The sequence below is a fragment of the Pseudorca crassidens genome, chromosome 3, assembly GCF_039906515.1.
Source record: "Pseudorca crassidens isolate mPseCra1 chromosome 3, mPseCra1.hap1, whole genome shotgun sequence".
NCBI lineage: Eukaryota > Metazoa > Chordata > Mammalia > Artiodactyla > Delphinidae > Pseudorca > Pseudorca crassidens.
In genome coordinates, this window is record NC_090298.1 from 168,113,656 (window position 1) to 168,137,852 (window position 24,197).

A 24,197-nucleotide genomic window follows, 5' to 3' on the forward strand; every position below is an offset into this window, starting at 1 on the left:
AGCTCGGCCGGCGCGGGGACGGGGGCGGGGCCAGGGGCGGGGCCAGGGGCGGTGGCTCGGATTTCCCGGGACAGGGAGCCGCCCCCGCCCCGTCCCCCCCGACCGAGGGTGCCTGAAGAGCGCAGGTGGCAAGGGTGCGAGGCCACAGCACACCCCTAGACAGCGTTGTCCCCCGGCCCCAGAGACCCCGGCGGCGATCCTTTAGAAAAGCCAGGACCCCAGAATGCCCCCCTCCGAGGGCCCCTTCCCAGAGGTAAGAGCCACAGCGCCCCTGACACCAGTCCCTCGACCTTCAGCGTCCCCCCACTCCATTGAGAACCTGGTCTTACTGCCAGACCCCTCCCCCACGTCCTGCCCGGTCCCCTTCCGGAAACAAGTGCCAAAGAAGTCCCCTCACCAAGGAATCCCCTCGGGGGAATCCCCAGGACAGAGTCCCTCCAGATTAAAAGTTTCCCATCCCCGCTCCAAGAACCCCGACGGCGCATCTTCCGTAAATCCGGGACCTCTCAAGACCCCTCCTCAGATCCCCCTTCGCGGAATTAAGAGCCACAACACTCCCCTGGCCGGCGGTAATCATGGCCCACAATTTCCCCGCACCCCACTGAGTACTCTGGGGCCCCTAGTCCCTCCCCAGGTCCTCTTTCAAGAAAGCAAAAGAAGGCTCCTTCCTAAGAAATTCATTCCAGAGAACTGAGACGCAAAGTTTTCCCCTAAAACAGCAAGTGATACCCTAAGACTGACGACGACGCCCGCTGTCCACAGCGCCCCTCATCAAGTGGCACTTCTCCCTAGTCTGGCGTCCGAGCCAGATCCTGCGGGGGGATACCTTTCCCACCCCCGGCACCCGACGGCGCTCTCCCGAGCACCAAGGCCCAGGGCTGCCCCCGACCCGTCAGCGAGCCCAAACCCACCCCGCCCCCTCCCCGACGGCTCCGCGTTCCCAATGCGCCTCCTAGCGGCCCCCCAAGCTGACTCAGGGGCGGGACTGTGGTGGGGTGGGCGGGGCTGGACCCTCCATGGCCCCGCCCCGCCCCGGCCTAGTTACTGAGAAACACCCGCCGCGCAGCCCGGCCCTCGGCCCGCAGCACTTAGGCTCCTGCCCGCAGTGTCCCCGCCGCCGCCCGCGTTCCTGGGGCCGGGAGCTCTGGCTCTCACTCCCGCCGCCTGATTTCTTGGGGCCTCCTCACTCTGACTCAGGCCGTCTGCATTCCTCTGATCCCAGCAGCCTGGGGGTTTGTAAGGGCATTAGGTCTTCCTAAGACCCCCACCCCCACCCCAAAACACACACACACACCCGCCAGCGGCCTGTGCAACTTGCATTACTACGCAGTGTACGTGGTGACAGGGGACACTCAGGCAGCATCACCCGCTGTGAGCGGGCTTATGCGGGTGTGGGTCGCGCTGGATGCGTGAGCAGGTTGTAGCCCGATTATGAGTTTGTGGGTGGGTGAGTGGGGGCATGAGGGTGAACGTGTGTCAAAGCGGCAGCGCGCCCGTCACGGTCCAGGATGGAAAGAACAGGGGTCTGTGCTCGCCTCTCCGTGCCTCGTTTTCCCCATCTGTAACAGGGGGTATTAGCAGTAGATCCTACTAGGGCTGCAGTAAGGATCAGATGAGTTTAGTACGAGTAACCATGCCCGCTGGAGGTGAGCAATGCCCAAGCGTCTGTCACTACTGGTGCCGCTAAGGACTCACTGTCAGCGACACGTACACCCTGGCCTGAAGGGAAGGCTGAGGCACTGGTGGCCGTTCACGCACAGATCCCCAAACCTTGTTCTAGGCAGGGTCACACCCAGCACCATCCTCGTTCTCACACATACCCGGACACCCTTCTGAGAACAGCGCCATCCCTACACACACACACACACACACACACACACACACACACACACACACACACACTTCCTTGTAGAGACACAGACACACGCTTAGCAGCCCACTGGCCCTCAGAGCAGCTCCAGGGGTGACTCCAGGGGACAGGGTAGGATTGCTCCTGCACACGTGTACACTCGGCGGATCGTTACACACACACACACACGCTTTTCACACAAAACCCTCTGACACTCACACTCAACCCCGAGTGCCGGGTGCCCACCCCACAGCCATGCATGCACAGGAATCGAGGAGACCCTGCTGCTGTGCACACTTGGGCGCACATGCACATGCTGGGCTGGTCCGGGAAGCACAGCCCCCCTGTATACACGTAGCCAGACCAGGAGCCCACCCCCACCCCGGCCAGCCACCATTAAGCTGTCACCAGCTGCCCCTTGGCCGCCTCTGCTTGCTCACCCTTCCCCGGCTGGGCTGGGGGCCATGGGAGAGGGGGCGTGCAGACACATGGGGTGCAGGACACACACATGTGCCCACCATGTGGATGCTCGTAAAACGGTTGCCCTGGTAACAGCGACTTGAAAGACTCGGTTCTTCCTCCGGGGTGGGCAGGGGCAGGGGCGTAGGGGCGGGGCCCGGGGGGGCGAGTAGGACCCATGGCCGCCTTCCACCATGGGGAGACCCGGTCACACTCCGGCCTGGGAGGAGACCCCTCCACACTCAGGGACACACACATTGACCCAGTCACACACGGAGAAGGCTCCCCATCACACTCAGGCCCCCGGAGACCCTGCCTGGCTCGGGGCCGGCCCCACGTGATCACACCAGACACAGGTGTGACGCCCTCGCACACCAGTGTGTCACCTCATACAACCGAGCACCCTGGCTACTCTCTGTCGCCAACCACAGGCTTTGTCACCCCCTGGACAGGTGGTGACAGACGGACACCCTGTCACACTGGCTGACTCACATGGTAGCGGGAACTGGGGCACACACGGGCATGCCCACCTTTGGCCCCCACTCCTGTCAAGGAGCCGTCTGGGCCCAGCTGCCTGGGAGGCGGAGGGGATTCAGGGGCTGGTTCCATTTGCAGGAAACACGGGTATTTACAATGCTTTATTTTTAAACCTTCCTTGTTCCAGACTGGGGCTGCTGTGGGGCAGGGTGGGTGGAACTCAGCCTTGAACCTCCCACGCTGAAAGTGCAGCCCATGGCCAGGGACTGTGGTCTCCCCAATGCACGGATGGTGGGGAAGAAGCTCAGCGAAGAGCAGGGGGCACCCAAGGGCCAGTGGCCCCTGGGGCTGATTTGAGCTTGCTGGCCCCAAGGTCAAGGCTGAGGCAGGGGTGGGACAGTGCAGGGGCAGCCAGAACCCAGGCCCCGCCACTTGCCCGCCCCCACCCTGGTGTTTGCCGGGAAATTAGTTCCACTCCTTCACTGCCTCCTCACCCGCCCCCCCAGGTAGCTCCAGGCAATGCCTGTCCTTCCTCAGCGTACTTGGAGCCCACGTGGCATGAAAACCGAGGATCAGAGAGGTTAAGACACTGGCCCAAGGTCGCACAGTAAGGCGGAGGTTCATATCTGGGGCTGGATGACTCCAGAAGGTTCAGCCATGGCCCACAGCTGCTCCTCCACCCCTGTCCCCTGGGGGCTGGCCCCCTGCCCTCCCCTGATGGTCACTGCTCCCCAGGGGGAGTGGGGAGTGTTCTGTTCATGTGTGGAGGCCTAGGTGGAGGTTTTGGGAGGCCAGCATCCGCTGGCCAAGACGCAGACTTGGCTGGTGGAGAAGTTTCCATCTTAGCGCCAGGAGCTGGTCCAGGCCCTGCAGGCCCAGGGCTGCACCTCGGGGACCCCTCCAGGGAGCAGCCCCATAGGGGTGGAAGTGGCCCGGCACCCTCTGTGTCCTCTGTCCCTTCAGCTGCCCCCCAACCAGAGCATCACCCCACAATAAGCGTTACTCCATCCCCCAGTGCTGGTGGCTGAGCTTTTGCTGATCCTCAGTTTCCCCATCTGTGAAATGGTGCCCAGGGCAGACCCGCGGCTGTGGGAGGTGAGTGTTGTCTTCCCATGGAGACATGAGGGGATCGCCCGGGGTCACTGGGCCAGCTCCGCACAGGGCTGCTGATTACCAGCTAAGAGGCTCCCTGAAACCAGGTTTCGGGGCTCTTGACTTGACAAAGTTCTCCTCACCGAGAGCTGGATGATGCTGAGGGCCCAGAGAGGCCTCAGCCCCTCCAGGGAGCGCAGTTGGACCCTCACACCTAGCTGGGGGTCAGAGCAAGGAGCCAGCCCGACTGGCTGGAATGGGGCCCACGAGGCCTTGGGGGTGGCAGGAAGGAGCTGGCTGGTTCCAGAAGAGGATGGGAAAAGCAAGGTTGGCAGCCATCCCCACAGGGCCATTTGCAGCCGCAGGTCACAGATCGAGGGCCCTGTCCCTGGGGGGGCCCACGTCGGCAAGGCGGGAAAGCCATCAGGCCTGGGGGCAGAGGGGTGGGGAGGTGGGTGGGGTAGGCCTTGGGGTTGGGGGACACCTGAGAGGTGCGGCCCGGGCTGAAGACCTTATGGGAGCTTACAGACCGCCCCCCCGCCCCCGAGAAGCCACAAATGCATGGACACTATGTGTGTATCCACGCACACACATCCAGTAGACACACAGACACACGCTCACAGACTTAAATACGCACATCGACACGCTGACACACAATTACACACACAGATGTCCCCCAAAGTCAGTCATACTCTGCAAATGTGTATACGCCATCACACACACTCACACGGACACATGTAGTACACACGCACACACTCAGATGCGTACGGCAGCCCCAGCCCCCGAGGCTCACAGGTGCCACATACATCCCAGCACCCCGGCTCTTGTCACCCGCCAGCCTGGCCCTGCCTTCTCTCGTCCTTGGCCCGGGCTGCCCTAATCCTGGTCTCGTGTCCTGAAGCCAGAAGATAAGGGGCAGCTGCAGCCCCAGATAAAGGAGGCGCAGCCACAAATCCAGGGCAGCCCCGGCGGCAACGGGCAAAGAGCCCAGGCCACACCTGCCCTGTGCTTCCCCCCCTATCTGGCCTGGTTGAGAGGGACAGAGAGAGGGCAGGGGAGACAGAGACGTGGAGGGAGAGAGAGACAGAGGGGGGAGATGCCTGCGGGGGGGCGGGCAGCAGAGAAATGGAGACAGATGCAGAGAGAGAGAAAGATGGAGAGAGACAATACACGGGGAAAAGAGAAATGCAGAGAAAGATATGAGATAGACACACAGAGAGAAGGAAATACAGAAAGAGACCCCCAAAAAACTGAGACAGAAACAGGAAGAATAAAAGAAAGGGACAGAGGCAGGGGGAGCCCCAGTGACTGGGCTGAGTGCCAGTGGCACCTTCCCAAGGCTCTGCCCACCCCCTCCTGGGTGCCTCAGTCTCTCCACCTGCTCGGGGCCCCAGCGCGACCTGCCTCCCTCCTGCTTCCTCAGATCAGCCAAGGTCAGGCATTGGTACGACTCACGCCTGGTTCAGGGTTGGCGGGGGACATCTTTCTCAATGTCCCCACGTTCTCCAGACTGACACCCGGGAAGTCCTCAGCTTCCTGCCAAATCCTCAGTGAAGGTGGGACCCCCCACCCAGCAGGTCCTGCCCCCTGTGCCTCAGTTTCCCTAGCTATGACAAGATGCATTCACTCAGCAAATGTTCACTGAGCATCTACTGTGTGCCAGGCCCGGTGCTGCATGGTGGCAACACAGAGTGACCGGAGCAGACCTGACTCCCACCAGCCCTGGGCTCATAGTTTAATGGGGAAGATCCTCAACGCATCCCTTTTCCAGAGAAGGAGAAGTTGAGAACAGAAGGGTGAGTGGAATGAGCAAGGTGACTGGGTGCAGGGAATAGTGTTCCTGGGAGAGGGAACAGCATGTGCAAAGGGGGAGGTAAGACCGGCTCATGGGAGGTCTGGAATGAATTTGGTGCTTGAGTTTAGGGAGTGAGGAGGTGAAGAGGGATGAAGCTGGGGAAGGCAGCAGGGGCTGGATTATGCAGGAAACTTGGGGCTGTGGTACAGGGCTGGGGCAGTAGGGAGCCATGGAAGGATTGGGAGCAGGGGAGGGCCATGGTCAGATCTGTGTTTTAGAAAGAGCTTTGGGAGGCTGGGCTGTTGGGGGCAGGATGGGAGATTGAGGCCTTGCAAGGGGTGTTGGTGGGAGAGGGGATAGACTATAGAGAGACCCTGGAGAGAAAGCCGGGAGGACATGGGGACTGACAGGCTGTTGGGAGAGAGACAGGCAGGGAGGCTGATGCCCAGGTCTCTGGCTAGACGGTGGGGCAGCCCCTGGGCCAGGGGCCTCTTCAGCCCGTGGATTCAGGTAGCATTGGGATGAATACCTGTTCCCTCCACATAAGATCAGAGAGAAGAGTAACGGAGTTAATACATGAAAAGACCTTAGGACGGAGCCTGGCATACAGTAAGTGCTCAAAACTTGTCTAGCTACTAGTAAATGATTAATATTACACCATTATAATAACATAATAAATAATAACAATTAACAGGAGTTCCCTGGCGGTCCAGTGGTTAGGACTTGCGCTTTCACTGCTAGGGCCTCAGGTTCAGTCCCTGGTTGGGGAACTAAGATCCCACAAGCCGCGCAGTGCGGCCAAAAAAAAAAAAAAAAAAGCAAGCAATGAATAGTGTGTCACTTATATTAATACCATAGTTGTTAATGGCCAGTCCACAGTCTCCCTTTCTCCCCCTCCCCACAGGAAGCGTTCTGGGATTGCCTTACACAGAGGAGGCAGGTCATCACAGGGCACAGCCAGGGAGCCCTAGGAGGGTTCTCCTTGGAGGCTGAGGCTCAGAGAGGGGAAGCTCATTCCTGAGGTTGCCCTCTGTGGGCCTCGGTTTTCCCACCTGAACAATTGTCTCCCCAGAGTGGTCTGGGTGCCCCTGGGATGATGTCAGGGAGACGATGGTAGAACCTCAGGAGGCAGTGGGACGGGCACCTCAGGAAGAAGCGAGCTCTCGTCCCTGGAGGTGGGTAAGGGGGGCTGAGTCTCCCAAGGACCGCTGTGGTTGCTTCCAGAGTCCCCGACTCCAGTGTTTTATTCCCAGATTGTCCTATAGAGGGCGGCAGAGGCCAGAGATGGAAGACAAGCTGCTCCCTGCCCCCATTCCATTCTCTCCCAGGTCTTGGAAAAGCTGGTGCTGAGCCTGTTGTGGGCTCAGGCAAATCCTTTCCCTCCTCAGGCCTCAGTTTCTCCATCTGTCACTCAAGGAACACAGTCCCTGCTTCACTTCCTGCTCAGGGAAAGCTTTGTCAAGTTTAGCAGTGAAATGCAGGGGGGAGCTAAGGGATTGGTTATTCCCTTTCTGCACTGTGTTCATGTAATTCAAGGCAAATTATAGTAATAAAGTAACTGTAACAACAGTAGTCATTAATATTTGTTGATTGTTATTTATTGAATCCTTACTTTCTAAAAGAGATATTTCTATCAGCCCCATTTTTCTGATGAGGAGACTGAGGCACAGAGCAGTTAAAGGACAAGGTTCTGGACTTCCCTGGTGGAGCAGTGGTTAGGAATCTGCCTGCCAATGCAGGGGACATGGGTTTGATGCCTGGTCCGGGAAGATCCCACATGCCGCGGAGCAACTAAGTCCATGTGCCACAACTACTGAGCCTGTGCTCTAGCGCCCTCGAGCCACAACTACTGAGCCCACATGCCACAACTACTGAAGCCCATGCGCCTAGAGCCCATGCTCCGCAACAAGAGAAGCCACCGCAATGAGAAGCCTGTGCACCGCAATGAAGGGTAGCTCCCGCTCGCCGCAACTAGAGAAAGCCCGCGTGCAGCAAAGAAGACCCAACGCAGCCAAAAATAAATAAATTTTATAAATAAATAAATACAGTTTTAAAAAGGACAATGTTCTGGGACTTCCCTGGTGGTCCAGACTCCGAGCTCCCAATGCAGGGGGCCCAGGTTCGATCCCTGGTCGGGGAACTAGATCCCTCATACATGCTGCAACTAAGAAGCCCATGCCACAACTAAAAGATCCGGCATGCTGCAACTAAAAGATCCTGCATGCCACAACGAAGATCCCTCATGCTGCAACTAAGACCCGGCGCGGCCAAAAATAAATATTTTAGAGAAAAAAAAAAAAAGGACAATGTTCCCAGATGGTAAGTGGAAGTTCTGGGATTCGAAACTGGCAGGCTGAGTCCAGAGCCCTGAGGTCCCTGTACTACATCAAGGCTCTTTCAGCAACAGGGAGCTTTAGGAGGGTGCAACAGGGCATGGTGGGGACTGTGGAAAATGACTAGATTCCGCTGTCCTTGGCTGTTTGCCCTCCCACTTCCCTCGGGGTAAAATCCCAAGTTCTCCCAAAGGCCCACAAGGCCCTGCAAGACCTACCCCCTTCACCTCCCTGCCCTCACCTCCTCCCTCTTTCCCCCTCCCTCACTCAGCAGCAATCACACAGGGCTCACTGTTTCTGCAACACACCAGGCACGGTCCTGCCTCAGGGCCTTTGCATTGGCTGTTCCCTCAACGTGGAACACTTTTTCCTCTGATATCCCTATTTCTCTCCTTCACTTCTTTCGAAAATACTCAAATGTTACCTTCTCAGTGAAGCTTTCCCTGACCATTCTATTAAGAACTGCAACCACCAAAAATGGCTTTCCCACTTCCCCTTCCCTGCTTCATTACTGTCCGACATACAGTATACCTTACTTATGTATTATGTCCATTGTCTTCACCACTCCTATCTCAGCTTTTAAAGGCAAGGAGTTTTTGGTCTGTTTTATTCACTACTGTATCCTTAGCATCTACGACAACATCTAGCACACAGGCACTCGATGAGTTATTTGTTGAATGAACGCCCTAAATAAAAGTAGCAGTATTTAAACAATTAAAAAACCCATCAGGAAATCAAAACACTTCTGTGGGCCGATTGTGGCCGGCGGGAAGCCAGTTTCAGAGCCCCAAGCAGATTACTGAACGTTCCGGTTCCCGCAAAGGGCTCAGAGGTATAAACGGGACCCGAGGCCCCACCCACTGTTAGGCTCCGCCCAACTGCGTCGACGCGCATACAATGGCGTCACTTGGAGCGACCCAGGCATGCGCATTTCACCAGTAGACCAGGGAAGACACACGCGCGACCCGGAAGGCCTCGCCGCAACACTCCAAAGCGGGTGTGAGGGGGGGGCCGATGGCGGAGGGAGCGGTGGAAGCCCCAGCAGAGAGTGGCGGCAGTGGCGAGCCAGGAGCCATCGAGCCGGAACGGGGAGTAGCGTCCATTAAACTTCAGTGAGTCGCTGGGTCGGGGGAGCAGTTCACGGAGCCTTCCCGGCACCCGTAGCGCGGCCCGAGCGGCGCATGCCGGGAGCTGGGGCAGCGGCCCAGCGCGGGAAGCTCGCAGGTTCTTCTTTTGTTTGGGCCCTTCCTTCGCTCGCAGGGTCAGCGAGCTCCCGAGGTCGCGCACGTTGGGGACTGTCACATGTGCGAAAGACACCACGGTCCATGCTGGGGTGGGCGGGGTTTGAGGCGGAGGCCGCAGTGCATGCTGGGGAGTGTAGTCCCAGCATATGGCGGGAACAGCGCAAGTGCACCTCAGGCCAGCCGAAATTACAGGCAGGGAATTGTGTCTGAAGTGAGTGCCCGGGGGCATGCTGGGGCTTGTAGGGCTGAAGGGCATGCTAGGAAATGTGGCGGTTCTGGACCCGTTGCAAGGCACGCGGGAACATGTAGTTTCCTTTAGCCTAACATAGCTGGGGGCATTCACACCTCACACCTGTACTTCGTCAGGCTGAGCACTGGGGACCCAGGAACAAAATACGTCCTCCCTGGGATTTCCCTGGTGGTCCAGTGGTAAAGAATCCGCCTTCCGATGTAGGGGACGTGGGCTCCATCCCTGGTGGAGGAACTAAGATCCCACTTGCTGGGGGGCAACAAAGCCCGCGTGCCACAACCACTGAGCTTGTGTGCTGCAAACTGCAGAGCCCATGCGCCCTGGAGTCCGCGCAACACAACTAGAGAGAGAGAAAACCCGCACGCCACAACTAGAGAGAAGCCTGCGCGCCACAATGAAGACCACGCGTGCAGCAACTAAGACCCGACGCAGCCAAAAAATAATAATAAAGAAAATAAACAAAATAGATCCTCTCTGTGGCCTTGAGGTGCTCCTAGGCTGGCGGCTGGCTAGTTCTAAGTAGTGAGCACCCCATCAGTAGAAGCATGTAATCAGGGACAAGTGTTCTCAGTCCCTTTTCCCAGCATTCATTGAATCTGAGCTCAGGGGAGGGACTTCTTCCACAAGCCCTCCTTTCCCCTGCCCTTCTGCTGGCAGATACCTAACCACCAAGGAGCACTTCCATGAATTCCTGGAAGCCAAAGGGCAGGAGAAGCCCAGCCAGGAAACCGAGGCTGGAGACCCTGCTGGCAATGACCTGGATGAGCCTGAGGCCAAGCGGATCCGGCTGGAGGATGGGCAGACAGAGGACAGGCAGACAGAGGAGGCTGTTGAGCCTGGGGAGCAGCCACAGGCCCAGAAGAGGGCCCGGGGTCAGAACAAATGCCGGCCCCATGTGAAGCCCACCCACTATGACAAGAACAGGCTCTGCCCCTCCCTGGTCCAGGTGAGTGTCATTGTCTCCAGCAAGTCCCAGAGGCCTTGAGTGTGAGCCTCTCTGCCCCCCATTCAATCTTCATGACGTTATGATGTAAGTATCGTTATTGTTTCCATCTTCCAGGTGAAGAAACTGAGGTTTGGTGAGGTTACTGACTTGTCTGAGGACACACAGTCAGGAGGGGAGAGAGCTGAGGTTCAAACCCAGGCTGCCTGGCTGCCTCAGCATCTCCCTGTCCTCCCTCATTGCCTCCCTGTTTCCCTGCAGGAATCCGCCGCTAAGTGTTTCTATGGCGACCGCTGCCGCTTCCTGCACGACGTGGGCCGCTACCTGGAGACCAAGCCAGCTGACCTGGGCCCCCACTGTGTGCTCTTTGAGACCTTCGGCAGGTGCCCCTATGGTGTGACCTGCCGCTTTGCCGGGGCCCATCTGGGGCCCGAGGGCCAGAATCTGGTGAAGGAGGGGTTGGTCCAGGCCCCGCCCATCCGCAATGGCCTGGACAAGGTCCTGCAGCAGCAACTGCGAAAGCGCAAGATCCACTTCAAGCGTGCAGAGCAGGCCCTGCGCCAGCTGAGCAAGGGCCAGCTGCCAGGCCCCACTCCCAAAGCCACTGTCCCCGAGGTCATGGAGGCTGAGGGTGCCCCAGGGCAGGACAACTGTGACGCCCAGCAGGCCCCCCAGGGGCCGGGCACCATTCCCCCTCCCAGGGGCCCTTTAAGGACCTGCGGGCCCCTGACAGATGAGGATGTAGTCAGGTTGCAGCCCTGTGAGAAGAAGCGGGTACGTGTCATGGGGTTCCTGCAGAGGACACTAGCAATGTTGGGGGCAGATAGAGATGGACACTCATTCCCAGCTCTGGAGGGTCCGGGCTGTGGCAGAGGGGGGCAGTGGGAAAGGCTTCTTGGAAGAGAGGGCATTGGGACTGGGGTTTTGACAGTTGAGTAGAAGTCTCTAGTGGAGGAGAACATGGAGAAAAGAACATTCCTGGTGCAGGGGTTGGTTGGCCTGTGCAGAGGCACGGCGGTGAAAGGGATCCAGGCTGACTGGGGCAGATCAAAGCATGTGGGGCAAAGACCTGGGGAGGCTGGAGGCTTGAGAGGCCTTGAAAGCCACCTGGAGGTTCATTGTGCATTTTCTTTCCCACCAGCTGGACATCAGTGGCAAACTGTACCTTGCTCCCCTCACCACGGTAGGACCCACAGTGAGGTGGGCCGGGAGCTGGCAGCGTGGTCATCCCAGCAGTACCCACTGCCTCCCCGCCCTGGGGGCTTGGGGCCTGGGAGGGTGTCTGGGGTCCCTGCCTGCCGTGCCCTCACATGTGACTCTGTCCCCTGCTGTCGTCAGTGCGGGAACCTGCCCTTCCGGCGGGTCTGTAAGCGCTTTGGGGCAGATGTGACGTGCGGGGAGATGGCTGTGTGCATCAACCTGCTGCAGGGCCAGACGTCTGAGTGGGCCCTGCTCAAACGCCACCCCTGCGAGGATGTCTTCGGTGTCCAGGTCGGTGCAGCCCCGAGCGAGGGAGGGAGGGAAGGAGGGAGGGAGGAGGGGCTCTCAGCCGCCATGTTTCAGAGCCACGTTCAGGTCCGGGCTCTCCTGGCTCACCTCCCAGACCCCCTGCCTGAGCCACAGGCCAGGTGCCAGCCTGATGCATCTCCAGTAGCTGCTGGCCTTGGCACAGGGCCAGGCAGGGGGGGCCCCTCACCCACTGCCCGGCCACCCGCCACAGCTTGAGGGTGCCTTTCCCGACACCATGACCAAGTGTGCCGAGCTGCTGAACCGCACCATCGAGGTGGATTTCGTGGACATCAACGTCGGCTGCCCCATCGACCTCGTGTACAAGAAGGTACCAGCCGCTCAACCCTGGCGCCCCACGGGGGGCAGAATATGGGTGGGCGGAGTCCCTGGGGAACCTGTGGGGGCCTGTGGACCTCGCTTTCCCCATCTGTACAGAGAGGACAGCAGGGGGTGTCGGGCCCAGCCAGAGTCACGCGTTCCTAAGCCCGAACCGCCCGTCTCTCCCAGGGCGGGGGCTGCGCCCTCATGAACCGCTCAGCCAAGTTCCAGCAGATCGTCCGTGGCATGAACCAGGTACAGCCCGAGACACCCTCCACCGCCATTCCCCGCGGCCTGACCCCGGGCCCCACCAGCCACACCCGTCCCCACAGGTGCTGGACGTGCCACTGACCGTGAAGCTCCGCACGGGTATCCACGAGCGCACGAATCTGGCCCACCGGCTGCTGCCCGAGCTGCGGGACTGGGGGGCTGCGCTGGTCACGGTGGGTCTCGGGGCACAGCGGGTGTTGGGACTCCCGAGGCGCATCCCTTTCTAACCATTGCCTCCCTTCCTGCCCCTTCTTCCTGGTCTTTGGCTCTCCCTCCATCTCTGTCTCCGTCTGTCTGTCTGTCTGTCTCTCTCAGTTTGTCTCTCCGGGGCTCTCTGGGTCGTCTTCTCTCTCTCTGTCTCTGTCTGATTCTCCGCCCTCTGCCCCTCCCCCCCACCTGGCTGCCTCTCCTCCAGCTCCACGGCCGCTCGCGGGAGCAGCGCTACACCAAGTTGGCCGACTGGCGGTACATCGAGCAGTGCGTGACAGCAGCCAGCCCCATGCCCCTTTTCGGTGGGTCCCCTGCCACCGGAGGCCACGCACTGGGGCCCACCCCTTGCCTGGGCCCCCTCTTGCCCCAATGGGGAATGCTGCTGGGCTGACGAGAACTCCCGAAGCCCCGGCATTCCCACCTGCACGCAGCTCCCTGAGGCCCCAGTCTCTGTCCCTCAGGAAACGGGGACATCTTGTCATACGAGGACGCCAACCGCGCCATGCAGACTGGCGTCGCTGGGATCATGATCGCCCGGTAAGTGTGCCCAGGGTGGGGATACAAAGAACCAGCCGGGTCTGCCCCTGAGCACCCAGGCTTCGGCTCGGGGAAGGTGAGGGCGCGTCTGAGTTTGTCGCCGACGCCGGTGCCCCCAGCCCGCCTGCCCACCCACTGCTCTGTTATTCCCCGGGCAGGGAGATGTCAGAGGTGGCTGCTTATGGGGCTGAAGCGGGGGACTGGACATTTCTGTAGCTGTGGGCTCAGGGTTGTGGCTTGGAACTCTTGGGCTTTGAATGTTGTGTGAGCATGGCCGGGAGGTTGGGGACCATGGGTTTGGGGGCTGGGGTTCCGTCACCGGCCTGCTGACCACCGCCCACCCGCAGCGGCGCCCTGCTCAAGCCGTGGCTGTTCACGGAGATCAAGGAGCAGCGGCATTGGGACATCTCGTCGTCTGAGCGCCTGGACATCCTGCGGGACTTCGCACACTACGGCCTGGAGCACTGGGGCTCGGACACGCAGGGCGTGGAGAAGACACGCCGCTTCCTCCTTGAGTGGCTCTCCTTCCTGTGCAGGTGGGATTAGTGGGGCGGGGCGGGGTGCCTTGGGGAGGCCCGGCCCAACCCCATCCCCGGCGCCCCCGTCTGCAGGTACGTGCCCGTGGGCCTGCTGGAGCGGCTCCCGCAGAGGATCAATGAGCGGCCGCCCTACTACCTGGGCCGCGACTACCTGGAGACGCTCATGGCCAGCCAGAAGGCGGCCGACTGGATCCGCATCAGGTGCCCGGGAACCGCCAAGGCCCTGGGAGATAGTGCACCAGGGAGCCAGCGGGTGTGGGGCCAGCTGGGCTGGGGGCCGCCCCGCCCCAGGCCTGACCCTGCTCCCGCCCTCCTCACAGTGAGATGCTGCTGGGACCCGTGCCACCCAATTTCGTCTTCCTGCCCAAGCACAAGGCCAACGCCTACAAGTAGCTGCAGGGGCGGGCGGGGGTGTCTGAGCGCCCAGCGGGCTTCCCAAGGAATGAGAAGGCAATAAATTTTATTCTTTTAAAACCCAGCCCCTTTTGTGACCCTGAGGCTGTCTCATGCCGCCCCACCCCCCACCCCCCCAGCTTTCCCCCACCATCCCCATCCCCGCAGCTCCCTCCTTCCTCACTCATTCACCAGCCCCATGCTGGCCACTGCTGGTACCCAAAGGCCTTGACCGCAAACGAACCACCATAGCTCATGAGATGGGGCCTTGGCCTGTGTGGGTGTGGATCAGGGCGGGCTGCCTGGAGGAAGGGGCCTCGGAGCTGTCAGGCAGGCATTGCTGGCAGCGGCGGAAGGCGGCAGACCAGGCCCAGTGTCCACCATGCTCTCTGTGACGCCCATCTCTGGTTGCCTTGGTTTCCCCATCTGCCCCTGCCCACCCCCACCTCCCCCCATTACCCGGAACCCTGACCAGTGGGTGGGCCACAGCCTGGAATCCGCTGCCTGGAGTAACCGGAGAAACAGAACTCCGCAGGACTCTGTGCCTCCGCTCTGGGTGGGCTGCCTGTGCTCCCACTTGCTGCCCTCCTGGCCTGCGCGGCCAGGCCCCCGCCTCCCCATGCAGCACCCCAAACACTTCTACGCACCCGCCGCTCCCCAAGAAGGCTTCAGTCCCCAGAGCCTGGACGCCACCGAAGGGCCCGGCAGCCAGCCTGCTTCTGCCTGCACAGAGCCTCTTCCTGTTGTGGGTACGAGGGTGGGGAACACCCATCGGGGCAGGGACCAGGGCTCTGCCCGCCGGCCTCAGGACCCCACCCAGCTGCCTGTTTTTGTCCACAGGTTCCTCCAACGTCTGTCATCCCCCAAACCTGGAGAAAGAGGTGTTTCCAGCTCCTCCAGCAGGTACCGGCCTCCCACCAACCCTTGATGACTGGGGAGCGGGCAGGGGCATCTTGCTCCCACCCCTGACCCTAGGTGGCTCCCGCCTCCGAAGGCAAGGCCCGAATCCCTGTCCTCCAGAGAGACCCCTGGACCAAGGTCTGTGTCCGTCATCCCCTAGCTGGGGCCCTGAAGCCAAAGCCTGTCTCTTGTTCCCCAAACAGGTCTCCCAAAGCCAGGTCGGTGTCCCCGCCCCCCAGATGGGCCCCCAAAGCAAGGCCTGGGTCCCCTGACCTCTAGAGAGGGCCCCAAAGGCAAAGCCTACGTCCCTGTTCCCCAAATGGACCCCAAAGTTGGTCCGTGTTCTCCATGCCCCAGACGTGCCCCACGGTTTGGACCTTCTCCACCCCAGGCGGGTCCCAGAACTGCCCCTCTCAGGGCCACCCTCCCTGGCCACAGGTTTCCAGATGGCTCCCTGCGGCTGCTTCTTTGACCCCCGCGTCTACCGAATCGAGTGGACCACCACCGACTTCGACCAGTCGTCCCTGTACAAGCTGGCGGCCAGGGGCCCCGCCTCGCCGGGCACCTACTTCCTGGACGCACAGCACTGCCTCAGGGCCCCGGTGCCGCCCCCACTGTTACCCCACTACCAGCCGTCCCCCGCGGGGCCCCGGTACCGCATGCCCTGCTTCCCGCCCGAGGGGCCCGGGCCCGAGGCCCTGGGCTTCGTAGGGGACGGAGTGCCCCCCGCCTTAGTCAAGCAAGGCCTGGCGCCCCTGCTGCCCCCCAAGGAGAGCGAGCTGCCCCCGCTGCTCATCACGCTGCCCGCCGAGGCCACGCTGCCCCCTGGCGCCTATGGCCCTCTCAGGGGCCGCTTGACCCAGCTGGATGGGCCCGGCGAGCCCCTGACCTTCACCTTCAAGGAGCCGCCCCCTGGCGCCGGGCCCGGCCTGCTGTACCCGCCGGGCCCCACCGAGCCCAAGGCGGCCCCGCCGGGGGCAGGCGAGGCCAGGACCCCTGAGGTGGCCAGGGCCTTCACGCCGCCCAAGAAGGTGATGCTCGAGGACGCGATGAAGCTCTTTGACTGCCTGCCGGGCGGCCCCGAGCCCGCCGGGGCCCCATGCAAGTCCCCTGGGCCTGCCCTGCCCAACAGCGGGGGCAGTGGGAACGACTCGTTCAGCGACATCCGCTCATTGCACCTGCCCGACGAGCTGCTGTCCTCGGACTACAGCGTGCCCGAGGTCCTGGATATCGTGTCCGACATGGACTTCTTTTACAACTTAAAGGCGCTGGACGAGGAGCCGCCACCCTGCCCGGGGGTGCCCCCCACCGCCAAGCCCGGCAAGAGGAAGGCCGGCAACCCGACTGCCAGGAAGGGGAGGCAGGGCAGCAAGGGCAAGCAGGCTGTGGTCCCCACCAGCGCCACCCCATTGGGGCCCAGGCAGGACCTGGGAGCCGCCCCCCATTAAAGCAGGTTTGAGCTGTTTGCGCAGTGTCCGGTCGGTGGCATTCGGGGGCCGTGGGCTGTCCCCTCGCCCGCCCTGTCGTCCAGTGGGCCCCAGGCCACGTGGTGAGGCCCCTCAGGACCCTGGCACCTTCTGGGTACCGGCCTTCCAGAGTAGAGACGGGGAGCCCTAGACTTGGGGTTCGGGACAATCCCTCGTCTCCTAGCACCAGAAAATCCAAGTCAGCCGGCAGGGATGGGGGGCTGCTAGGAGGTGGGGAGACACTGCCCAGACTCCTGTACTGCAAGGATTTCACCTCCATGTTTGATGGGGAAAGTCAGGTCTGCCCAGAGATGGGCAGGAACTTGCCTGGAGACACAGCAGCAAGCGGGGTGAGGCCTGGGGAGAGGCCTGCGGGCTGAGCTCGGCCTCAGCCCAGGTGGAGGGGCGGGTGTCGCCGATGGTGAATGGGAAGGCGTCTGCTCGTGTTCACGCGGAGAGCTGGGGGGCCTGGGGTGCAGAGGCAAGTGCTGGGTGGAGGTCTGAGCGTGGGGGCAGGGCAGGCATGTGGGAGACGGTGTCCACCTGGCACACGGGTGACCCAAACGGGCATGCACGTGATGGGGCGTGCAGAGTGCACCTGCAGCAGCGGCATTGGGACATCTCGTCGTTGATGGTCCCCCAGGTGCCTGGAGCCCTGCAGTCCCCCACGGAGCCCCTGCCTCTTCACGTCCCCCCAGCTGGGGGCCAGAGGCCAGGGTGGGCGTGCCTGTCCCAGGATGGGCATCCAGCCAGGCCCTCCCAGGATGGGCATCCAGCCAAGCCCCGGGTGTCTCCGCCTCGCCTCGGGCCCAGCCACACCTGGGTTCTGCTTCCCGGGGTGGGGGTGGGGGGCGGGCACAGGGCGGGCTTGCGGTGGTTTGGGAGCTTCAGTGCTCACACCTGTTCCCTCCTGCCCCAGCTCCTTCCCTCTCCAGTCCACGGAGCTCCCTCCCCCCTGTACCCTGGGCAGGCTCTCATCTGCCTTTCGCTTCTGGAGAGCCCAGGGCAGCTGCCAGCCGCACCCTCCCCTGAAATACTCCAGGCGACTGAAAGGGGTGAGTCGGTTTCTCAGTGACACCTAAGGAGGTAAGGAGAGATGGACCGCCCCTTGCCTGCCAGAGGAAGGGCCCTCCTGCCCCAGGCCCTGGGCTGGGTCTCGGGGACCTTCCCTGCTGGGGCACCCTGGGCGCTTGACTAGGACCCAGGAGGTGGCCGCGTGTGGGCAGGGGGTCTTGGCTGCCGGCACCACGCCTTGAGCCTGCGGGTTCCAGGGCTCGGAGACCGAGGTGGCCAGCCAGGCTGGGCTGTACCGGGATCATCGCCTGTCTGTGTTGTGAACAGGATGCGGGCCTGGAGGAGCTAGGAGCTCCCTTCCCTCGCTTCCCTCTGAGCCTGCTGTGCCTGCAGCCATGTTAGGGGTATTTTCGAGACAAATATGAAGTACCCCCAAGAAGGGAAGGCCCTGGCAAACGAGGCGGATGCGACAGGATGGGCTTGGTTTTCTTTAAGATTAATGCGGGCCGAGGGTCGTGAAACGAGTATCACCTGACAGCCTAACCCGTCCCCTCCAGAGAGGCGTGGAAGGTGGACCAGGCAGCCCCCGGAGGTGCGGGTGAGGTGACTGCCCACTGCAGTGGGTGTGGGAGTGGAGGTGTTTCTGTTTTTTTTTTTTTGTGGTACGCGGGCCTCTCACTGTGGTGGCCTCTCCCGTTGCGGAGCACAGGCTCCGGACGCGCAGGCTCAGCAGCCGTGGCTCACGGGCCCAGCCGCTCCGCGGCATGTGGGATCTTCCCAGACCGGGGCACGAACCCGTGTCCCCTGCATCGGCAGGCGGACTCTCAACCACTGCGCCACCAGGGAAGCCCGGGAGTGGAGGTTTTTAATGACTGGTGGAGACCGTATTGGGCAATTTTTTTTTTTTTTTGGCCGAGCCACTTGCGGGATCGTAGTTCCCGACCAGGGATTGAACGCAGGCCCCAGGAGTGAAAGCACAGAGTCCTACCACGGGACTGCCAGGGAATTCCCAGTATTGGGCAGTTTAAATGACCGTCAGATGTGTTCTTTTAACCTAAGGGTGATCAGAAAAGTTATTGAGAAAGTTTTCACTAGAATGAGACAGCTGTCCCGTGCCACCTGAGGTTTGAATGAAGTGTGGGAGAGGGAAGTTCTGAACAGATGGATAGACTGATCAAACATACATATACACGTATGTGTACATTGTATGCACACCTATATGTGTACTCACATGTGCACATACGTATCTGTACACATGCATACACGCATGTACACGTGTGTGGGCATGCATGGTATCTACACATGTGTGCGCATTATACAGTGCTCGTATGTGACATATACACACCGCCCACACATGCATGCACATGTGTATGTGAACGTGTACTATAGACATGCATACACATGTAGATTGCAGATATACATGTACATGTGCGCACACAGGCAATATGCATGCACTCACACATGCACATACATGCACACTACACATGTGCACGCCTTACGCGCCTACATGTTATATACATGTGTGCATACATACATGTACACACGTGTGCGTGCATAACGCAGGTACGTGTAAAATGTGCTGTGCTTCCAAATTTTATTCATGGACATCACAAAACACACGTAAGCGTGTCGGTCTGTGTATATGTCAGGGCTCATCAACAGAGGTGGACCCACCCCCCGTCCCCGTCTTCTGCAGCCCCCGCCCTTCTCCTTGGGTCTCATGTTTCTCTAAGAGAACACGTCAAGTGTCCGATGCATCTCTGGGGCTTGCCGATTAGTGCTCCCACCGCATGCCGGTGCGGGCTCGTTTCACCAAAAGCTCGTGTTCGCTAGGACTTGGGCTGCCCACCTCCTCACTGTTAACAGCCCACGTAGGTGCCGTAGTTCAAAGGGACTCTGGCGCCAGAATGTTGAGGGGGGCAGGTGGGTGTAGAAAAACCACAAACCATGAGCGATACCCACTGCTACCGGCTCTCTTACCAAACGCTTTATTTCAAGACAACTCTGCCCCCTCCCTGCCACCCCACCACCCCACCTCCACGCCCCGGTCGTGCTCAGCCCCTGGCCCAGACACACGCACAAGACTTCCTGCATCTCCTGCGCAGCCTGACCCAGAAGCCCTTGACCCTGAGGCCCTGCTCAGTGTGCAGCAGCTCGGGGATCAGGTAGGCCAGCCATACAGACAGCAGGGTGGCCCCCGTGAGCAGGACGATGGTGATCTCAGGCGGGAAGATGGGCAGTGGGAAGGCCCCGTAGACGTAGACGCTGAATGTGGTCTCCAGGTGACAGTAGCTGCGAGGGGCGGGCAGGGAGAGGCCGTGGGGCACCGCCTTTGGGGGCCTCACCCTTCACCCCAGCAAACTGGTTTTTTGTTTTTTGTTTTTTTCGGCCACGCTGCTCAGCTTGCGGGGTCTTAGTTCCCCGATCGAGGATCGAACCCAGGTCCTCAGCAGTGAAAGCACAGAGCCTAACCACTGGACCGCCAGGGAATTCCCCCAGCAAACGTTTTAAAACTCACGGGGACAAGAGCTGGGCCTGGAGCATTGACTCCGGGCACTGAGTTCCATTTATATCCACTTAACTTCTATCCTCTATGACTCTGCAGTCGTCTCTGTATTGTGTTGGCCAAAAAGTTCGTTTGGGTTTTTCCATAACATCTTACATATTTTAGCAGAGGCCATATTTTTCCCCAGGACCCCTGTGGTCCCCTGCTCTGGAGACAAGGGATTCCCACCCCCTCCATGCCCAGGCTCAGTCTGGGGGGCAGGCAGCAGAGACCAACAAAGCACTCATCACAGTGGACGCGGAGTGGCGGGTGTGAGGGGGGCCACAAGCGTCCCTCAGGTGGCTGCGAGCAGGTGGGAATGGCAGGATGGAGGGAAGGACACCCAGGTAAGGGGGGAGAAGTCGTTGGGGGCTCTGCTGGAGGCAAGGTGCAGGGAGGGCAGGGGATGAGCCTTGCAGGCAGACCCCTCTCTCCTCTGGGCATCCCCACCCCGGTGCCTTCCACCTGTGGCGTCCCAGAGCTGGTCCAGGGTCTGGGACCTTTAGGGAAGGCAGGGTCTCCCTGCGCTTTTGGAGGTGGACTTTGTGTCCGTCTGGAAGGGATAGGTGATGGGGGAGCGGGGAAGAATGCCGCCCATATTCCCCCTCCCAGTGGGAGACGTTAATGATCTGAACAGCACAGTGGGTGGCGAGTATGGACAGCCAGCTCCTGGGGCAGGGTCGGGCCGGCCTGTAATGAGTGTAGGTTTCCGTGGTGTCAGTACTCCAGCTGCCAGCGGGAAGCCAACCGGCTTGCAAAATCCCTGAATATCTAATGATCAGTGTTTGGGAGCCAGTCTACACCGGCCCCTGCACCCCACCTGTTGGACATGGCATGAGTGTGACTCTGGTCCCTGAGGGCAGGGACAGGGCTGCTGGTCATTGCTGTTCCCCCGGCACCCAGCATGGCCTTTGAATGAGGATTTATTTAGCAAGTGAACAAATGTCATCCTAGAGGAGGGAGAAAAGTGGGTCCCCCTCATGTGTGCAGCCTGCCCCCAGAGAGCCAGCTGTTCCCCCAGAGGCCCCTGGCACAGGGCGACTCACCTGTAGTATGGGTCCACGATGGAAATGAAGAAGATGTAGATGCCGTTTCTTTGGTCGAAAACGACCTTGTTCTCTGTCGGGCCTCCCAGGATCTGATACGGGACTTTGGGCCATCTCAGGGGTGCGTTGTTCTTAGGGTCGTGGCAGCTCACATAATTCTGGGGAGGAGGACAGAGACATGCCTGCTGGCCCCGGGGGCCGGGGAACACCGTGCCAGCCCACAGGTGCTACCGCCGCACGCACGGCCCCACGGGTGCCACCACCCGCCAGCACCCATGGGTGTGAGTCCAGGACCAAGTGCCCGCTGGGCAGGCCAGCCGATTTGTGACTGTGGAGCCCGTGCCCCCTGCAGTGGAATCGCGGACCGCCAGGGAATTCCGCCCGCCTCCCACAAGCAACTGTAAAATGAGGAAGCTCTTCATTTCCCCTTCTAGTGTGGACACAGCTCTCCAGCAAGAGGTAGCATCTGGGCAGAACCCCAAACCTGCTTTCAACAACGTCCTGGGCCCAGAAGCCCGGCGGCCACATGGAGAGCCATGTCCCTAACAGAAGCCTTGTACACGGGTGAGAAGACCTTGATGCCCCTGCACGGGTGGCCTCCGCCAAAGCCACGTGGGGCACAGGAGCTGCCCACCTGAGCCACTTTGTGAGAAACAGTAAATCCCACTGAGTTCGGGGCTGATTTGTTTTGTAGTGCTGGGTGATGGAAAGAGCTGTCCTGTGTACTACTATTGAGAAAGTTCAAACGTTGTCAGAATCAAAAAGCAAACGTGTCCACGGTGTGGGTGGCCACCTGGATGGGCGTCGTTTGTCCCCAGACCCTGCTGCCGGGGCCGTGGGAATGGATGGAGGGCAAACACCTGACTTCAGCTGTGCCAGGCCACCTGGCCCTCCTCGGATGCAACAACGGCAGCAATACTTCCTCTCGGTTGTTGATGGTTCCCCAGGTGCCTGGAGCCCTGCAGTCCCCCACGGAGCCCCTGCCTCTTCACGTCCCCCCCCAGCACAGTCGTCCCGCTGCCCTGGCCCCTCCTCTTGGCCTCTTTGGCAAACACATCCTTCAGTTACCACGCAACACACAAAAGACTTCCAAACCAACGCCAGCCCTGACCTGTCTCCCTATGTTTTGCTGGCCACTGGGCTCCCTCCTCCTCGGTGGCACCTTGAATTCAGCAGGTGTAGAATGAAGCTGTGTGTGTTTCCCTCCACTGCTAGCTTCATCCCTGAGCCAGTATCTGCCCGGGTGCTCAGGCTGGAAACTGGGGGGCCGTGCTTGACGCTTACCTCCTCTTCCTCCGACATCCAGTCCGTCACCAGGTCCTACTTTTTGTGCCCCTGCCTCACACTGAATGTTGGAGTCCCCAACCCCCATTCGTATGTTGAAGCCCCATCCCCCAGTGGGGTGGTATTTGGAGGTGGGGCAGTGGGAAGTGATAAGGTTTTGATGAGGTCCTGAGGGTTGGGCCCCTATAATGGGATTACTTCCCTTATAAGAAGAGACACCAGAAAACTAAAGCAGGGTCTCGAAGAGATATTTGCACACCCGCGTTCGTAGCAGCACCATTCATAACAGCCAAAAGGTGGAAGCAAGCCAGGTGTCCACTGACAGATCATGGATAAAAAGTGTGGTCCGTACCCACTAATGGAATGTTATCCAGCCTTAAAAAGGAAGGATATCCTGACCTATGCTACAATGTGGATGAACCTTGAGGACATGATGCTCAGTGAAAGAAGCCAGACGCAGGACAAATACTGTGTGATCCCACTCACAGGAGGTCCCTAGAGAGAGCCACAGAGACAGGAAGTAGATGGTGGGGGCCGGGGGCTGGGGGAGGGGATGGGGAGTGAGTGTTTCATGGGGACAGAGTTTCAGTTCGGGAAGATGAGAAAGTTCTGGAGATGGAGGGTGGGGACGGTTGCCCAACTGTGTGAATGTACTTAATGCCACTGAGCTGTGCACTTAAAAATGGTTAAGATGGTCAATGTTATGTTATGCATATTTGACCACAATTAAAATTTTTTAAAAAATCCTTTGGGAGTAAAAGAAAAAAAGCTGGGCTGCATAAAAACTATGTGAAATAAAAAAGGAGACAGCTGCTTTGCCTAACGACCATTTATTTGCCACAGCTAGCTCCACCTCATGGTTTTTAGTGGTTCAGTGGTTCAGTTTTCGCGGTTCAGGGGCTTTTTAACAGCCCGTCCAATGACTGTGCTGCACATGCAGGCATTGTGGCTCTGTCTTGATAGAAAAACCCTCAGGGTTCTACAAAATCGGCCACCAGGGCTGATGGGAAAAAAAAAGTAATGGGACGATCTCTTCAATTTATGCATGCCACTTTGAACGAGAGGGCTAATAAAAAGAATGCAAATACAAACACCGGCACGGTCAGAAAATAATAAATAAGCAAAGCTCCGTGTGTGGCTTGTTCTTTTTTCTTAAGAAACGGTCAGGGAGGTGGTGTTCGGGTAACCTTGCGAATGCACAAAACGCATACCCGAGTTGTAGGAGTTACACGCTTTAAAATCGTTCATTATCGGTTATGTGAATTTCACCTCGGTTAAAAAATAAATAAAACCAACGTCACCAACCAAAATACATGACCAAACTCACTTGATGGAATGGGGTGTAAGGAACGGGTGAGGCTGCGGGCTTTTAAGAAAGCAAATACAAAATTAAGGAGCCAGGAGTTCTCGCTGGAACCGGCTTTGGGCGCGAAGAGCGCGCGCGCCCCTGCTGGTGACGTGGCCGCATTGCGCTGTGTTCTTGCCCTTGGCGTTGAGAGGCTGAGGGTGGATGGAAACTAATTAATATGCGCCATAAGCCCCCCCCCCCACCCCCAGAGGAACAATGCGATGTCTTCCTTTCACTGACACCATAACCTTATTTGTCAATCGTGTACCAACCAACGTTCGTGATAGAAACGCTCGTTGAGCAGAACGGACCGTAAGTATACTCAGCCCCTTAAATAATGGGCATTTGGATGGTTCCAGAAATTTGCGCATCATCA

General features: G+C 59.6%; 3 protein-coding genes and 1 long non-coding RNA gene across 7 annotated transcripts in view; 3 read left to right on the forward strand and 1 right to left on the reverse strand.

Moving 5' to 3' along the window:
* The first annotated feature begins 119 nt into the window (after nt 1–119).
* On the forward strand, nt 120–7,679 carry LOC137222601 (uncharacterized). Its single transcript, XR_010942510.1, has 3 exons — nt 120–253; nt 5,541–5,673; nt 6,926–7,679. It is a non-coding gene; the product is annotated as an uncharacterized lncRNA (long non-coding RNA).
* A 1,206-nt stretch (nt 7,680–8,885) lies between these two features.
* DUS3L (dihydrouridine synthase 3 like) lies at nt 8,886–14,303 on the forward strand. Of its 4 annotated transcripts, none has more exons than XM_067734070.1 (13): nt 8,895–9,117; nt 10,157–10,445; nt 10,704–11,216; nt 11,584–11,625; nt 11,781–11,933; nt 12,163–12,279; nt 12,459–12,524; nt 12,602–12,712; nt 12,955–13,051; nt 13,211–13,286; nt 13,634–13,822; nt 13,898–14,026; nt 14,146–14,303. In XM_067734070.1, exons 1-13 carry the CDS (start codon nt 9,020–9,022, stop codon nt 14,216–14,218), a joined length of 1,953 nt encoding a protein of 650 aa, XP_067590171.1. In that variant the 5' UTR covers nt 8,895–9,019; the 3' UTR covers nt 14,219–14,303. The 4 variants fall into 4 exon arrangements, 2 of the variants coding, with proteins under 2 accessions (XP_067590171.1, XP_067590172.1); XM_067734071.1 differs by lacking the exon at nt 8,895–9,117 and adding an exon at nt 9,186–9,460; XR_010942508.1 differs by lacking the exon at nt 14,146–14,303 and having other exon boundaries at nt 8,887–9,117; nt 12,855–13,051.
* Nucleotides 14,304–14,363: 60 nt separating this feature from the next.
* Nucleotides 14,364–16,583, forward strand: PRR22 (proline rich 22). Its single transcript, XM_067734072.1, has 3 exons — nt 14,364–14,967; nt 15,059–15,121; nt 15,557–16,583. The coding sequence occupies exons 1-3, from the start codon at nt 14,601–14,603 to the stop codon at nt 16,564–16,566; spliced, it is 1,440 nt and encodes a 479-aa protein (XP_067590173.1). The 5' UTR covers nt 14,364–14,600; the 3' UTR covers nt 16,567–16,583.
* A 3,050-nt stretch (nt 16,584–19,633) lies between these two features.
* Nucleotides 19,634–24,197, reverse strand: part of CATSPERD (cation channel sperm associated auxiliary subunit delta) — a 39,526-nt gene continuing 34,962 nt past the window's right edge. The window contains exons 21-22 of the mRNA XM_067734074.1: nt 21,190–21,347; nt 19,634–19,890 (exon numbers count right to left, since the gene is read on the reverse strand). Of these exons, the coding sequence (XP_067590175.1) occupies nt 19,653–19,890; nt 21,190–21,347 (396 nt within the window). The 3' untranslated portion in view covers nt 19,634–19,652. The remainder of the gene's footprint in view (nt 19,891–21,189; nt 21,348–24,197) is intronic.

Bases quoted from the DNA above. Each gene is read 5' to 3' on its own strand.
- DUS3L (XM_067734070.1), top strand. From the start codon at position 9,020: ATGGCGGAGGGAGCGGTGGAAGCCCCAGCAGAGAGTGGCGGCAGTGGC. The intron at 12,280-12,458 runs GTACCAGCCGCT...CGTCTCTCCCAG, and splicing joins TCGACCTCGTGTACAAGAAG to GGCGGGGGCTGCGCCCTCAT. The intron at 13,052-13,210 runs GTGGGTCCCCTG...TCTGTCCCTCAG, and splicing joins CAGCCCCATGCCCCTTTTCG to GAAACGGGGACATCTTGTCA.
- PRR22 (XM_067734072.1), top strand. From the start codon at position 14,601: ATGCTCTCTGTGACGCCCATCTCTGGTTGCCTTGGTTTCCCCATCTGC. The intron at 14,968-15,058 runs GTACGAGGGTGG...TTTTGTCCACAG, and splicing joins AGAGCCTCTTCCTGTTGTGG to GTTCCTCCAACGTCTGTCAT. The intron at 15,122-15,556 runs GTACCGGCCTCC...CCCTGGCCACAG, and splicing joins GTTTCCAGCTCCTCCAGCAG to GTTTCCAGATGGCTCCCTGC.